Source organism: Pseudophryne corroboree, chromosome 4 (assembly GCF_028390025.1).
Source record: "Pseudophryne corroboree isolate aPseCor3 chromosome 4, aPseCor3.hap2, whole genome shotgun sequence".
NCBI classification, from domain to species: domain Eukaryota; kingdom Metazoa; phylum Chordata; class Amphibia; order Anura; family Myobatrachidae; genus Pseudophryne; species Pseudophryne corroboree.
The window spans coordinates 338217913-338235306 of record NC_086447.1 but is presented as its reverse complement, the minus strand read 5'-3'; the positions used below and the strand labels follow the sequence as shown (position 1 = coordinate 338235306).

Here is a 17394-nt window from a genome sequence, read left to right as displayed (position 1 = left end):
CACCGCTGCCGGGTCCCCCCCGCTGGTACGACCGCACCACAAAAGAGCATTCGACAGATTTATATATACCAGTCCCAGGAGCCAGTGTCCGCTGCTCCAGGAGGCTGTCGGGTGCTGGGTCCTGCTTCTGTGCTATGACCTCCGGTTCGGTTAAGTGAGCTGTCACTTTGCAGCGTCACTTTACTGCACAGGGGTCACAGCGCAGCACATGGAGGATCCCCAGTGCCCGGCAGTGCTCACGGGAGCACCGATCCCTGGCTTTTGGCACTGGTAAGTATGATTTTTTGAATTTTTTTTTTAAAGGTGATCAGCTTGTGTGTCCAACACAGAGCTGATCACACCAGCCGGGTCCTGCACAGCTTTTTCTGCTAATGGGCAGAGAAAGCTGGGCAAAAGGCTGCAGATCGCAGTGCTTCCCTGTGATTTCACCTGCCTGAGCTGGCAATATCACAGGGCATACTGAAAAAAAATGTCCACTTTTTTTTTTTACTAAATTCGGCATTTCCCATTGTACAGTAAGTATGGGAAATGCGATGTGGGTTACTAAAAAAAATTACAATTAAAGGGTTTGGGGCAGTTTTTCACGAAAACTTCTCTAAATACCCTTTAATACATTCAATAGTACTAAAATAATGTAGGGTGTGAAAACATACTTTTTCACATTATTTTAGTAAAAATAATGTTAATAAATAGGCCCCTAAGACTTGAGCACTGCAATTAGCATTATTGTGGGATGGTCAGCACTCTTCCCTGCTGGGCTACTTAATAAAACTACATCTGCCAGGTGTTACAAGAGTCAAGGGGGGTTCACACAGCTCACCCTGTACCCACTTGCCTTTTTACCAGCTCTGCAGATATCACTGGTGATAGTTTCCCAGAATTAGATGCATGCGCAATAAGACATTGGCACAGTGCTAGAGTCTTCTCAGCACATGCGCCAGTGCGAGGGGACCTGCACGTAGACCGCATATGAGCTCCCTCATCTGATAAAACATTTCTGCTCTGTACAGATTGAAGATTGGTAAACATACATACGTGGGCATTGCACGTGATTTCATGGGATGCGGTCTGAAGATCGACACTGTCTAGGTCGACAATGTTTAGGTCGACCACTATAGGTCGACAGTCACTAGGTCAAAAGGGTTGGAAGGTCGACATGTGCTAGGTCAAAAGGTCAACATGAGTTTTTCACATTTTTTTTCTTTTTTTTTAATTTTTCATACTTAACCATCGGCGTGGACTACGATTGGAACGGTAATCTGCCCAAAGCATGTCGAGTGAAGCGAGCCATGCGAGGGGACACGGTGCACTTGTTGGGGTTCCCGGTCACTCTACGAAGAAAACGACACAACAAAACAACAACCTCATGTTGACCTTTTGACCCGTTGACCTAGAAACCCTGTTGACCTTCCAACCCTGTTGAGCTAGTGACTGTCGACCTATAGTGGTCGACCTAAACATTGTCGACCTAGACACTGTCGACCTAATGATCCACACCCGATTTCATAGATTTATCTTGCAGGGCTTAATAATTTGAGCTTTCCATCCTATATCAAATTCACGTCATGCTGGTCCATTTGGATTTCACCAATAGGAACATGTGCTGGCTTTCTCTCTTTCTCCTACTCTCAAATTAAGAGTATAACTTATATTAAGAACATACCAAAAGGAGAGAACATTTGGAAGGAAAAATAGACATTTGTGAGAAAAAGAGGAGACGGGAGCTCATTTCCTTTATACGCTGTTTCAGGGTTGAGTAGGTAACTGCTAAACTGACATGCAAACCTAAATTCACCTGCAGTTTAAGGACAACATTTTGTCCAAGTCCTTTATTAAAATTACAGACATATTCTACTGAAGTAACTGGAATGCTTTCTTTGAATTTGAGCCTTTTGTTGTGTAAGGTCATTGTTATCTTTACAAAAATTAGACATTTGAGTTGGGGATGAATGTAAAGTTACTGTGATAAATATCTTAGAGGAACTCATAAAAGATGGGGGGAGGGGAGTGGTTTGTTTTTTATATTGATGCCAAAATTGGCCAGTCATTATTAAGTGTTCAGAAAATGTACAGTAAAGGGTTTATTTACTAAGCGATGGTATGTAAAAGCTGTTGCTTTCCGATGTGTTTAAGGCTAAAATTTAAAAGGGTCATTGCCCCTTTCTCTTACTTCCTAGAGGATACTGGGGTCCATTTAGTACCATGAGGTATAGACGGGTCCATTAGGAGCCATGGGCACTTTAAGAATTTGATAGTGTGGGCTGGCTTCTCCTCCTATGCTCCTCCTACTATACTTAGTTTAGAAAATGTGCCCAGAGGAGCCGGTCACGCTTATGGAAGCTCCTGAAGAGTTTTATGCATTTATTTTTCTGTTTGTTATTTTCAGGCAGGTCTGAATGGCACCAGCCTGCCTGCTTCGTGGGACTTAGGGGGGGAATGGCCCACCTCTTGAAGGGTTAATGGTCCCGTTCCCCGCTGACAGGACACTGAGCTCCTGAGGGAACTATTCGCAAGCCCCACCATGGCGAGCGTACATTCCCATGGCACGCCGTCACCTCTAACAGATCCAGAAGAAAGAAGAGTGGTGAGCACTAAGCCCTCGTCCCAGTTAGTGGGGCGCTGGCCATTATGGCGGCATGAGGGTACAGTAAACAGCTGCGTCTCAGTACACAGTACCCACACTGGCAAAAAACAGCCTTAAAACGGTTTTCTCTCCATTTTAAGCACCAAATTCCTCAGCGAGTATAAAAAAGCGGGAAGACCGCGCGCCATTGAAGGGGCGGGGCTTTACTATGGGAGGATCCAGCAGCTCACCAGCGCCATTTTCCCTCTGCAATGGACACAGACGCTGACTGAAAGGGACGCGTAGTTCCACCAGTGTGACTCCAAATAACCTCAGTGGTACCAGGGGGTCATAGCAAGGGGGGAGCAATTTTTGGTATACTAAGTCCCCTATCAGGGTACTTAGTCTGCGACCCAGCTAGGCTTGGCATTAGCGATAAGGGCGCGGTGGGGGCTTGCTCCGAACTACTCTGTGTCTCCCTGAAGGGCTTTTTGTGGGTTAATTGTGCTTAACCTTTTCCTGTGCATGTGTGTGCTGTCACATTTACATTATATCAGGCAAAGAGTGTATTTCTTGTACAGCGAAGTGTTTCACTTCACCAGGGGGCTCACTACTGGGTACTCAGGGCAGTGCACCGTCCAAAAATAGCAGGACTGAACCGGAGTGGGTTAATTCCCTTAAAGGAATGATCTCCAATATTTCTACGAAAATTGTCCCGCAATGAGAAAGAGACTCAATACTTAAGACAAACTGTGGATGAATTGATGAACAGAGACTCAGTCCCCAAAACAGCATCTCAATCCCCTCCCATTTGTCCGCAAAAACGATCTCTGGCCCATATCCCGCAGTCTGACTCTGATGCTGACGGGTCAGACATGGAGGAGGGTGAGGTGGATGTGGGTGGGGCATTGGCGTTTCTATAATGGGTGCAGTGTGTGCGGTGCACGTGGACCCCTGAGTCCCGGGGGAGCCACACTGCACCCATTTCTCCTATACTTACCTTTCCGGAGTCCATCGCTGACTGTGTGTGGGCCCCCTCCTTTACTGTAGCCATCGCACCGCTGCTAGCGCACTGACCACTAGAGACTTTGGCACAGTGCCAAAGTCTGCAGTGCATGTGCAGGACTCCGGAAAAATGGAGCGGTGGCCATTTTTCGTAGTCCTGCGCATGCGCCGTAGACTCTAGCACTTTGCCAGAGTCTAGAGCGCTGAGAGCGCTATCAGCAGCGTGACGGTAACACACGGAGTCTGCACACGCGTCCCCTTCTCTCTAGAGACACCCCTGGAGGGTGGTGATGTGGCTCTGTCACAGGGAATAGAGGGTCTGATAGAGGCTATCAGAGATGTTTTACATATTCCTGATATGGTGTCAGAGGAGTGTGAGGAATCTTATTTTAATGTAAAAAAAGAAATCCTCAGTCACTTTTCCTGTGTCAAAGGAACTGAATACCCTCTTTGAAGAACCGTGGGTTAATTCTGATAAGAAATTTTAAATCCTTAAGAGTTTGCTCTCATCTTTTCCTTTTCCTCTGGAGTATAGGAAGAAATAGGAAAATCCACCGTTAGTGGACGCATCAGTCTCTAGGCTATCACGGAAAATTGTATTGCCTGTTCCTGGAGCAGCCTCCCTAAAAGACACGGCTGATCGGCAAATTGAGACTACACTCAAATCATTGTACACAGCTGCTGGGGTGGCCCAGAGACCCACTATTTAACATGTGCGTGGATCACAAAAGCCATTGTTAAATGGTCGGGTAACCTTATTGAGGGGTCAGATTCCTTTTCCGATTCTGAACCACAAGTTGTTGAACCCGTACTTACAAGTGTTCAAATTCAAGCTGGAGTCTCTGATAGCTGTGATCTCAGGTCTGGAGGATGGGGAATTCCTAGTGTCTCTGGATATCAAGGATGCGTACCTTCACATTCCGATCTGGACACCTCATCAGGCTTGTCTACGGTTTGCACTACAGGACTGTCACTACCAGTTCCAGGCCCTGCCATTTGGTCTCTCCACTACACCAAGGGTGTTCACCAAAGTTATGGCAGAAATTATGTTTCTACTCCAAAAACAGGGAGTGAACATAATTCCGAACCTGGACGATCTCCTGATAAAGGCACCGTCCAGGGAAAGGTTGCTGGACAGCATTGGTCTCTCAACCAAACTTCTCCAGGATCACGGGTGGATTCTGAACCTTCTGAAATCTCACCTAGTGCCAACACAGAGGCTCCCATTCCTGGGAATATACTGGACACGGAGTCAAGAAAGTATTCCTTCCGTTGGAAAAGGCATTTGTAATCCAGTAGATGAATCGGGATGTCCTGAAGCCAACCCGGATATCGGTGCATCTTTGCATTCGCCTTATGGGGAAAATGGTGGCCTATTACGATATACTATTCAATATGGAAGATTTCATGCAAGACCCTTCCAGCTCGATCTGTTGGACAAATGGTATGGATCACTTCTTCACATGCACCAGAGGAGAAAATGGCCCAGTTAGTAGATAAAGGGGGCAAAACTTTTTTTAAGTATATAAGTGAAAGGAGAAAATCAAATGGAGGAATAATAAGACTTAAGACAGAGAGTGAGCATTTGGTGGAGGGAGACAAGGCAATAGCAGATCACCTAAATAATTATTTTTGCTCAGTATTTACTACAGAAGAAGGTATGGGGCCACAGTTAAGTTGCAAGGACATTCATAAAAATAAGGTAGATGAAAGTACATTTACAGAGGAGAAGGTCCTAACAGAACTTTTACAACTAAAAGTGGATAAATCAATGGGACCAGATGGGATACACCCAAAGATACTCAAGAGCTAAAAGATGTGTAACAGAATTATTTAATCAGTCACTTAATACAGGTGCTATTCCAGAGAACTGGAAAAGAGCAAATGTAGTTCCACTGCACAAAAGTGGAAGCAAGGAAGAAGCAAGTAACTACAGACCAGTAAGCCTTACATCAGTAGTAGGGAAAGTAATGGAAAAACTATTAAAAGAAAGAGTTGTGGAATATTTTAAATCAAACCACTTACAGGATCCAAAACAGCATGGATTTACTGGTGGGAGATCATGCCAAACAAATCTTATTGACTTTTTTGACTCTGTGACGAAAATAATAGATCACGGGGAAAGCTGTGGATGTTGCATATCTAGACTTTAGTAAGGCATTTGACACTGTCCCACATCGCAGACTGCTAAATAAACTTGAAAGTGTGGGTGTGGATTATAAAACAGTTAAATGGATAAGAACCTGGTTGCAGGATAGAAAACAGACAGTTGTAGTTAATACAGTGCAATCTATGGAGGGAAATGTTACCAGTGGAGTACCCCAGGGATTTGTACTTGGTCCAGTTCTCTTTAATATCTTTGTTGGTGACATTGCAGATGGTATTGAAGGGAAGGTATGCCTTTTTGCAGATGATACAAAGATATGCAACAGGGTAGACAACCGGGAGGGGTAAAACAAATGATTGATGATCTAGGTAGGCTTGAGAAATGGTCAAGAACGTGGCAACTACAGTTTAATGCTAAAAAATGCAAAATCATGCACTTGGGTCTTAAAAACCCAAAGGCTAAATATAGTATCAAGGGTACTATAATGGAAACTACTGAGGAGGAAAGGGATTTAGGAGTCACTATTTCAAGTGACTTGAAGGCAGGAAAGCAATGCAACAAAGCAATGAGAAAGGCAAGTCAGATGCTTGGTTGCATAGGGAGAGGAATCAATAGTAGGAAAAAAGAAGTGATAATGCCACTGTATAGGTCATTGGTGCGGCCCCATCTGGAATACTGTGTCCAGTTCTGGAGACCATATCTCCAGAAGGATATAAATACATTAGTGTGTACAAAGAAGGGCAACTAAAATGGTGCATGGCAGTGACGTGCGGTGAGGTAAATGGCTGGGGAGGCACTGGCTAAACTGAGCAGCAGCACATGTATATAAACAGCGATGGGGAAGTTATTTTCCGTTACAGCCAGAGGTTTCCTAGAAGCTATGACAGGAGGTGTTATACTAGGGGCCTTATTCAGCATTGTTGCAGTTTTGCTAAAATAGCAATACTGCAACTGCTATCACTTCAATGCTGGGGGCCGCCCAGCACAGGTCAAGGCCACCCAACATGCTAATGGCGGGCACCGATGTGATCGCAATTCAATTGTGAAGAATGCAACTCTGAATACATGAAGCCACCCTGCCTCCACATGGCTGCAAATGCTCTACAAGCTGAACTTGCAGCAGCTAACCCTCTGCCCTTGCCCCGGAATCAGTGCCTGGCTTGTGCAGGAGCTATAAAAAAAAACCATGTGCAATAAATATAAAACCATGACAGAATGACAGCACTATTTGTGGAATTAATGGGGCATTAATAGTAATGTTTAATTTTTATGACTCTTTTAGGGTCTTGGCAATTAAAAAAAAAGGCCATCATCCTAAAGTATTATATTAATCTGCATCTACTATTGTTTCATTTATTGCACCCTCTGTACAATTTGTTCACATGTCCCTGCACTTACTGTACTTGCAGCAGTAGATGGATATATCACTATCACCCACTTCAATGTAAAGAGACACAGTACCATTGTACCCCAGGGAAATGGATACCTAGCAACAGTGCCGTAACTAGACATTTTAGTGGTGTGTGCAAGAAATGGCATTGGAGACCCCCACCCCTCTATGCAAAACAGGGGCAGTGCGCGCCGCAGGCGCGCGCAAAAAATATAGGGGCGTGGCCACAAAATAATACCAATTCATATAACGGTGCACAGTAGTCTCCATTATTCAAATTATGCCGCACAGTAGCACCACTACACCAGGTAGAGCCCCTTTTACACATTACGGCGGACAGATTCCTCTTTTTACACATTACGGCAGACAGCGTCTCCTTTTTAGACATTACGGCAGACAGCGTACCTTTTTTACACATTACAGCAGACAGTCCCCCTTTTTTTTTACACATTACGGCAGACAGCGTCCCCTTTTTACACAGTACGGCAGACAGCATCCCCTTTTTTACACATAACGGCAGACAGCGTCCCCTTTTTACACATAACGGCAGACAGCGTCCCCTTTTTACACATAACGGCAGACAGCGTCTCATTTTTACACATAACGGCAGACAGCGTCCCCTTTTTAACACATTACGGCAGACAGCGTACCTTTTTTACACATTACAGCAGACAGTCCCCCTTTTTTTTACACATTACGGCAGACAGCGTCCCCTTTTTACACAGTACGGCAGACAGCATCCCCTTTTTTACACATAACGGCAGACAGCGTTCCCTTTTAACACATAACGGCAGACAGCGTCCCATTTTTACACATAACGGCAGACAGCGTCCCCCTTTTTACACATAACGGCAGACAGCGTCCCCCTTTTACACATAACGGCAGACCACGTCCCCCTTTTTACACATTACGGCAGACAGCATCCCCTTTTTATACATTAAGGCAGCCGGTCCCCCTTTTTTACACATTACGACAGACAGCGTCCCCATTTTACACACTACGGCAGACAGCGTCCCCTTTTTATACATTAAGGCAGCCGTCCCCCTTTTTACACATTGTGGCAGACAGACAGGATAGATAGATAGATAGATAGATAGATAGATAGATAGATAGATAGATAGATAGATAGATAGATAGATAGATAGATAGATAGGTACCCTCAATGTGCAGGGTAAAGAAGTAACCTATAGGGCAATACGTGTTTTTTGCTCCTAGCAACCCTGCAATCACCTGTTCTGTAGTCCTCTGGTGCATGTGAGCAGACAAGTGCAGCCGTCCTCCCTCCACTTCTGAGTTCTGTGCACAACACAGCGTTAGCCGACGACAGCCTAATCAATCATTCAAAAGAGCTGAAGCTGGTGGTAAAATAAAGATAAGGGAAAGGACGCGACCTAAGCCAAGCCAGTTCACTGCAGGATTGTGGAGAGAGTGAACAGCTCTTTTGAATGATTATGCTATCCGTTGGCTGCTGCTGTGTTGTGCATCAAACTAGGAAGTGGTGGTAAGAGGGCTGCCGTTCGTTCTAGCCCACCCCCTGCCGCTGTCCAATTATTGACAGGGGTGTGCCTTGATGTGAGCTAAAGGCACAGCCCCTGTCAATGAGGCAATTGTGGTGGTGCCGCTTTCCACTAGTATTTCAATTGGCTTTTCCAGCCCGCGATTTGGCCCCGCCCCCTGCCCGCCCCCCTCTTCAGACACTTTATTACTGTCACTGGGAGGCAGCGCTCTCGCTGCCTCCCATAGAGATTTTGCTGCAGTGTCAGTTAAAAATGATTAAAATAATACAAAGTAGTGTTTAGTATCTTCTTTGTATTATTGTAATCATTATGACAGGGGAGGCACTGCCTCCCCTGCCTCCGCTGACTGCACGTCCCTGGTGCATGGCCTACAGCACAAAACATGCCCGTAAAGGCTAAAAGATCTTAATATGAATAGTTTGGAGGAGAGAAGGGAAAGGGGGGACATGATAGAAACTTTCAAATATATCAAGGGTCTTAACAAAGTTCAGGAGGGAAACATTCTTCAAAGGAAGAGAAATCTTAGAACTCGAGGACATACACTGAGACTGGAGGGGGGGAGGTTCAGGGGAAATTTAAGGAGAAATTACTTCACAGAAAGGGTAGTGAATAAATGGAATAGTCTCCCATCAGAGGTGGTAGAGGCTAAGACTGTCGAGCAATTTAAACATGCTTGGGCTAGGCATATGAATATCCTTACAAAGAATTAAGGTTCAAAAAGGGTTGAGATTGCCTAAAGGATAAAAAAGAGGGGCAGACTAGATGGGCCAAGTGGTTCTTATTTGCCGTCAAATTCTATGTTTCTATGTTTCTATGTTAGGATCTGTCTGTCGCCAAAAGCCAGGATCTCCATTCTGTGGTGGCTACAGACTTCTCACCTCGTTGAGGGTCAGACGTGCGGGATTCAGAACTGGATTCTGTTAACTTCAGTCGCAAGCCTTAGAGGTTGGGGAGCAGTCACACAGGGGGTGCAGTTTCAAGGAAGATGGTCAAGTCAGAAAGTCATCACTCCAATCAACATTCTGGAACTCAGGGCCTTATACAACGCCCTTCTGCACATCTCCTCTCTGCTTCAAGATCAGGCCATTAAGGTCCAGTCGGACAATGTGACGGCAGTGATGTACATTAACTGGCAGAGCAGAATGAAAAGCAGAGCAGCAATGTCAGAGGTGTCCAGAATTCTCCTCTGGGCAGAAAAACACGCCGTGGCATTGTCAGTGGTCTTCATTATGGGAGTAGACAACTGGGAAGCAGACTTCCTCAGCAGACACGTCCTGCACCCGGGGGTGTGGGGCCTTCACCCAGAAGTTTTCAGGTGCTTGACATGTCAATGGGGATATCCACAGATTGACATGATGGCCTCTTATCTCAACAAGCAGCTCAAGTGGTATTGTTCCAGGTCGAGAGACCCAGAGGCAATGGCGGTATACGCCCTGACGACTCCATGGGTCTATCAGATGGTGTACGTGTTTCCTCCACTTCCTCTCATCCCAAGGATTCTTAAGAGAATAAAAAGGGAAAAGGTTCAAGCAATACTCATTGCTCCAGACTGTCCAAGAAGGGCCTGGTACGCAGACCTTCTGGAGATGCTCCTCGAAGATCCGTGGCCTCTACCTCTTCGTGAAGATCTTCTGCAACAGGGCCCATTCGTCTATCAGGACTTACCGCTGCTACGTTTGACGGCATGGAAGTTGATCGGCTAATTCCTGCCAGGAGAGGAATCCCTAACAAGGTGATCCTGACTATGATCCAAGCCAGGAAGGGGGTAACGTCTAAACATTACCACCGTATTTGGAACAAATACGTCTCTTGGTGTGAGAGCAGAGATTATTCTGCGGAGGAATTTCATCTGGGACATTTCCTGCTTTTTCTGTAAGCAGGTGTGGATGTGGGCCTATGTATGGGAACCATAAAAGTCCAGTTTTCGGCCTTGTCCAATTTCTTTCAGAAACAATTGGCTTCTCTCCCTGAGGTCCAGACGTTCTTGAAAGGTGTTCTGCATATCCAACCTCCCTTTGTGCCTCCTACGGCACCTTGGGATCTCAATGTGGTGCTGCAGTTCCTCCACTTGGACTGGTTTGAACCGTTACAGGAGGTAGACGTAAAATATCTTACGTGGAAGACAGTCACACTGTTGGACTTGGCTTCGGTAAGACGTGTGTCGGAACTGGGGGCTTTGTCTCAAAAAAGCACCTATTTAATTTTCCATGAGGACAGAGCTCCTCTCAGAACTCGTCAGCAATTTCTTCCTAAAGTGGTGTCTGCTTTTCACGTCAACCAACCTATTGTGGTTCTGGTTGTCACCGACACCTCTGCTACTTCAAAGTCCTTGGATGCTGTGAGGGCCTTGAAGGTGTATGTAAAGCGAATAGCTTGTCACAGGAAATCGGACTCCCTGTTTGTTTTTTATGATCCCAATTAAATTGGATGTCCTGCTTCAAAGCAGTCCATTGCACGCTGGATCAGGCTTACTATCCAGCATGCTTATTCCACGGCAGGTTTGCTGGTTCCAAAATCTGTACAGGCCCACTCGACTAGGTCAGTGGGTTCTCCCTGGGCAGCTGCCCGGGGTGTCTTGGCTTTGCAGCTCTGCCGAGCAGCTACTTGGTCTGGTTCGAACACGTTTGCTAAGTTCTACAAGTTTGATACTTTGGCCTCTGAGGACCTTCAGTTTGGTCAATCAGTTCTGCAGGAACCTCAGCACTCTCCCATCCAGTTCAGGAGCTTTGGTACATCCCCATGGTACTAAATGGACCCCAGTATCCTCTAGGACATAAGAGAAAATAGTTTTTTAATTACTTACCGGTAAATCCTTTTCTCGTAGTCCGTCGAAGATACTGGGCGCCTGCCCAGTGCTTCTATCTTCCTGCACTGTTACTTGGTTAAGTAGTGTTGGATCAGCTGTTGCTATTCCTGTTTAATGTTGGGTTAGCATAGCTTTCCTCTGGTTTGTGTGTGCTGGTTCGGAATCTCACCACTATCCTTATCTATCCTACCCTCAAAGTATGTCCGTCTCCTTGGGCACAGTTTCCCAGACTGAGTCTGCTAGGAGGGGCATAGAGGGAGGAGCCATCAGACAATATCAAATTCTTTAAGTGCCCATGGCTCCTAGTGGACCCGTCTATACACCATGGTACTAAATGGACCCCAGTATCCTCTATGGACTACGAGAAAAGGATTTACCGGTAGGCAATTAAAATCCTATTTTAAATTACGGCCATGTGGATGTGGCAGAATTTACAAGCTGCTGCTTAGTAAATAAACCTTTAAAAGTTAAAGAAGGTCAGTAATAGTAAAAATACTACACTGCAAAGTTTCCTAACAATTATCCCTGTGTCTTTTATTCTAGGAAGGGTTCATTGAAAACAGAAATCTCTGGCTCTGGATAAAGAGACTATTTAACTACAAGTCGAAAAGTCAGTACAGAAAATTGCAAAGGAAATTACAGAAAGAGACAGATTGGCCTCTTCAGAGCAGAACAGACTATGCAATGCAGGCTGTTCCTGTAAAGGACTGTGACGCTGTTGTGTACAGTAACCCAATTTACTGTACACCCCGACGTAATGTAAAAGAATCTCCATCAGAACAGACATTTGTAACGATGATGTGATTGCAAAGTTTACAAAAAACTTAGAATTGATGTGATTGTGATTAATTCTGTTATTCAGTAACAACTGAATACTTTTAAGCATTGTAATAATATCAGAAATACTCTTTGCTGAAGTTCATTCAATATACTTGTCATCAAATATAATATTTATATATACTACAGCTAGGGAAGTGTATCTCCTTTGTGTTTTGGATCTGTATTTCCTTTGTGTTTTGGATCTGTATTGGTATTGCTAATACTGCCCTTTCCGAGTTTTAGTTTTGGATCTGTAATTTTTTTTTAAAAAATCATAAAAACAGCTAAAATAAAAGAATTTAGGCCTGTTTTAGTTCCTACAGTATTATTAACCTCAATAACATTCACTTCCACTCATTTCCAGACATTTTTGACCACCTCACAGCTCACAATATTGTTTTCATCCAGTTTAAGCAAAAAGGTTGCACCGAGATAGCCAGATGACTAAGTTAAGCGACAACAGTGGGCATTTTGTAGATGCTGTAATTATTTGTTAAAATTATTTCAAAGCAGGATCAAGTTCTTCTGTTCCTGAATTATATCTTCGACCTGGAGAAGGTTCGCTAATCATCCGTTAAAATGATTTTCAAAGTAGGATCAAGTTCTTCTGTTCCTGAAAGATATCTTTGACCTGGAGAAGGATCGCTAATCATCTGTTAAAATTATTTTCAACATAGAATCAAGTTCTTCTATTCCTGAAAAATATCTTTGACCTGCAGGAGGTTTGCTAATTAAGTGTAGAGAGTTTGTCAGAAGATATCATGCAGTGTTTGATTTGTTTGTTCCATTGCGCAGAGATGTTTTGGGCGTATATTGGAGTAAGCTCACTGAAGCCAAGTTGTGTCTAATCCTAACTTTAAAAAAACAAAACATCTAAAACATGATCATCTGAGTGACATCTACAGAGCACCTGTCACTAACACACAGTGTGTGCAGCCATTTTATGTCACATCCTCATGAATATTGATAACCATAAGGAGCAGACCACAAATGGCTGCTCCCAGTGTGAATAAGTGATAGCTACAGTATGCTATATATTTTTGTACATCTAATAGAAAGGTGGTGGCCTTGTTTTCAGATGTTTATTTTGAGCTCTGGGTGGTTGTTGGGGATAATAGTACCAAGATTTGCAGCCTCTTGCTCTCCAGCTGAAATATAACTCCAAGGATCCATGCTGTTGTCGGCCCTGCTGGAAGTTGTTTGTCAGCAATGGGTGGAGCGCCTCAGGTTGCCTCAGCCAGTTTTACACACAGTATGTACCATGTTGTAAATATGTATGTTTTTGACCAATATACGCAACTCATTTTTGTATTTTTTAACTAGATTAGGGGCCCAAATGAGGTAGAGTATGTATGTAGTGGAAGGAAGGATTGATTAGTAATTTCATTTATTTTTTTATTTTAAAAATGTAAATTAATTATTGGGTGCATTGGTGACGGTCTTTATTTGCATAGGCAACAATTTTTATTGGTTATTGCACTAATCTGACTTTTACTAATCTTTTACTTGTTCTTTGATTTTACATGCCCTGATTTAAGCTGTCTATGCCCTTGGGCATCGGCCTTAGTAGATAACATTGACGGACTTGTATCATCTGTTGGAACCACCTGCATCTACTCTCAGTTGTTCATCCTCCATATCTATCAACAAACATGAACCATGTGGGGTACAGCACACACTGACAATTTGTGCAAAAAATGTACCACCTACGTGTGACTCAGAGATAATAATCTAATGCTACAGTTTACTTTCACCTATAATGTCACACAATACGTGTATGAGTCACAAATAGTAATCAAACACTGTGGTTTAATTTCAACAACAGTGTTGCATAATACGTGTATGAGTATGAAATAAAATATATTACTGTGGTATCATCTTCACCCATTGTGTCGCACAATACGTGTGTGAGTATCAAAATAGGTTACTGTGGTACCAGCTTCACCCACAGTGTCGCACAATACATGTATGACATGAAAATATATTACTGTGGTACCACCTTCACCACACAGTGTAGCAAAATATGTGTATAAGTATGAAAATGTATTACTGTGGTAACACCTTCATCCAAAGTGTCACACAATACATGTATGAGCATGAAAATAAAAATTGTATAGTACACTGGGGTACAGCATAGGGATGGACATCGCATCACTATGGTTTGCAACCATCAATGTTTTTGTTGCTATGGTAGTGGTTTTACCATTTGATGGTGGCATTCCAATGTTTGCCGCCATGAAATGGTAAACATTTGATGGTGTACTGATGGTTCCGCCCCAAGTCACTTCCCTGACCACCATACTGCAGAGGGTTGAGCATGCGCAAAGAGGACTTTTTTTGCGCTAACCATATTATTTTTTTCCTCTATAGAATTATTTTGATGCGATGGTCAGTTACCATCATAGAAACATAGAATTTAACAGCAGATAAGAACCACTTGGCCCATCTAGTCTGCCCCTTTTTTGCCATATATTTACCTCAAGCCTTATTTGATTGTAAGGATATCCTTATGTCTATCCCATGCATGTTTAAATTGCTCTACTGTCTTAGCCTCTACCACCTCTGATGGGAGGCTATTGCACTTGTCCAGTACACTTTCTGTGAATACATTTTTCCTCAAATTTCCCCTGAACCCACCTCCCTCCAGTTTCAGTGCATGTCCTTGTATCTTATTATGTCTCTTCATTTGAAGAATGTTTCCCTCCTGGACTTTGTTAAAACCCTTGATATATTTGAAAGTTTCTATTATGTCCCCACTTTCCCTTCCCTGCTCAAAATTATACATACAGATGGATCCTCCCTAAACATTGCTGTTTCTCCGCCTAAATGGAGGATTAGTCACACCTAGGCAATAGCTCAGGTTGTTGAGTTTTTGCACGGACAGGCGCATTGAGGCATGACAACATACACAGCATGCAATACACATCTTCACCACTAGGTGGTAAATGCTCCACTATTCCTGTACTGTGGAGTGAATAGTGGCAGATGGATATACAAGCTCTGGCAAATGGCCAGTGACAACTATAATGCTACACTGTACACACAGACCAATGCTCAGACGGAGAGAGTCTATAAAAAATATAAGCTAATAACTCAATAAAGAAAAATAGTGTATACATACGCAACTAATGTGTTAAAGCAATGGTCCATTGACATTGGGGTTATGTGAGCGTCCAAGTCCCATAGACAAATCAATATATAAAAATAGTGTACACAGACAAAACTAATGTGTTAAAGCAGTGGTCCATTGACGTTAGGTATATGTGAGCGTCCAAGTCCCATAGACAAATCATAAATAAAATAGTGTATGCACATGCAAACTAACGTGTTAAAGCTGTGGTTGATTGACATTAGGTATATGTAAGCATCCAAGTCCCATAGCCAATGCAGCATAAGCAAAACCAATGGGAAGGGATCACTGCTTACATTTACACATGAGCTTGCATCTCTATCACCAGGTGTTGTGGCCTAATGGTGATCTGTGCAGCGCCCCATGCTCATAGTCCTGGGTTCGATTCCCAAAGTGCTATTGCCTTTTTTTTTACACTTCATTAATTATTTGATTCTTTTAACATTCATATATTTAAAAACCTTACATTCAATAGAATTATGCACACAGGAAAAGACCAGTTTCCATAACTAAATGTCTGAGCATCTGCCCAACAAAATCCGTAGCACAGTACTGTACTTCATGCAGTATAAGCACTTAAAGTACTGTTGAATGTACATTCACTCCTGGTCTCTCTAGTCCCTTCACCTAACCAAAGCAACAATAGTATTAGCCCTTAATTTACATAATGTGTTGTCAATTTATTTACTGAAAGCTGTCCTCCCTGTCTTTGAAATGAGCAGTCTCCAAGGGGAGGGAGATGGGGGAAGGGGGGAGGTGGGGGTTAAACAGTGGAGTGTGTAGCCTGCCTACAATACTGTGTGAATGCTGGGCTTCAGGGATGCTGTATAAAATATTAATTCTCTGTCGGAACCTCAAAAAAATACCAATAAATCGGTAAATAAAAATAGTGTATACAGATGCAACTAATGTGTTAAAGCAATAGTCCATTGATGTTGACTATATACTATATGTTGCCCAGATCTCACTTATCCCCATTGCCATGGTGTATTTTTAATAGCGTAATGAGATGCTTGTACAGCAATGCCCTGATTAATGCAAAACCTATGCCATCGCTCGCTCCACAGCTGTGAGCTTCCATGAGGCTCTGATTCATGCTGTTACAAACTGAGTACCTGGAACTCTGGGGAGTTGGTGGCAGTTATGAATGACAGCAGCAATGCCTACTCTAACCCCTGGCTCCATTACTCCCCCCAGTGGTCAGTTGGTGCCTGCAGAGCTAGTCTTCTCCTATAGCAGTCGTGTTTGAATGGGCAAATTAGGTCCGCCCAGACTCCGATGTCCCCAGGTCCTATGAGGTAACAAGGCACCAACTAAGACTGCCAGTGAATAAGGGGAAAACTAAGACTAGTGTGACTACCAACGGGAGAAAATACAGAAAGGATGATTAACAGATTAATGCGGCGTGGTTGCTGAAATCCCAACATAGGGACCAAGGCACAGAGTGTTGAAAGCTAAGACACTGAATATATGAGTGATTGTGAATGCAACAATGCATGAAGATGTTATAATAGAGAAATACAGGCAATCAGTGTCTGTGTGGAAATTCCACAAAAACCTGAGTACAAGGCTAGCTGGTTCTTGTCAGGTAATCAATCTGGCAAGGTCTCCGGGTCACAGGTTCAACACAGGCAGACAGTATCTAATACAAGCTGATATGTTCTCACTGAATGCTCTAAGATGTTATAATACAGAAATGTAAGCAAGACAGAGTGTGGAAACTCCACACACTGCTTAGCAAAAACCTGATACAAGGCTGGCTGGAACTGATCAGGTGATCAATCGAGCAAGGTCTCCAGGTCACGAGTACAACATAGATAGACAGGATCTGTCTCGAGCTTACAGGTTCAAGATTCCACCATAGGACAGGGCCTGGACACAGGTACAAACAGGAACATGTATCTAACACCGCTGTCAGTTGAAGGGCAGGCTGGGTAATAAAGGAAGCACGCCCCAATCAGGATGACTGGAAGCCAGACACAAGGTAATGGCCTAATTAACTGACAGGTGAGACAGCACAGGCCACACATACAGGAGACAGGCTGCAGTTACACAAA

General features: G+C 43.6%; 1 protein-coding gene across 1 annotated transcript in view; it reads left to right on the top strand.

Annotated features, from left to right (window-relative positions):
* Window positions 1-12450, top strand: part of LOC134909505 (probable cation-transporting ATPase 13A4) — a 332428-nt gene extending 319978 nt beyond the window's left edge. The window contains exon 30 of the mRNA XM_063916442.1: window positions 11932-12450. Within this exon, the coding sequence (XP_063772512.1) occupies window positions 11932-12192 (261 nt within the window). The 3' untranslated portion in view covers window positions 12193-12450. The remainder of the gene's footprint in view (window positions 1-11931) is intronic.
* Window positions 12451-17394: the final 4944 nt, after the last annotated feature.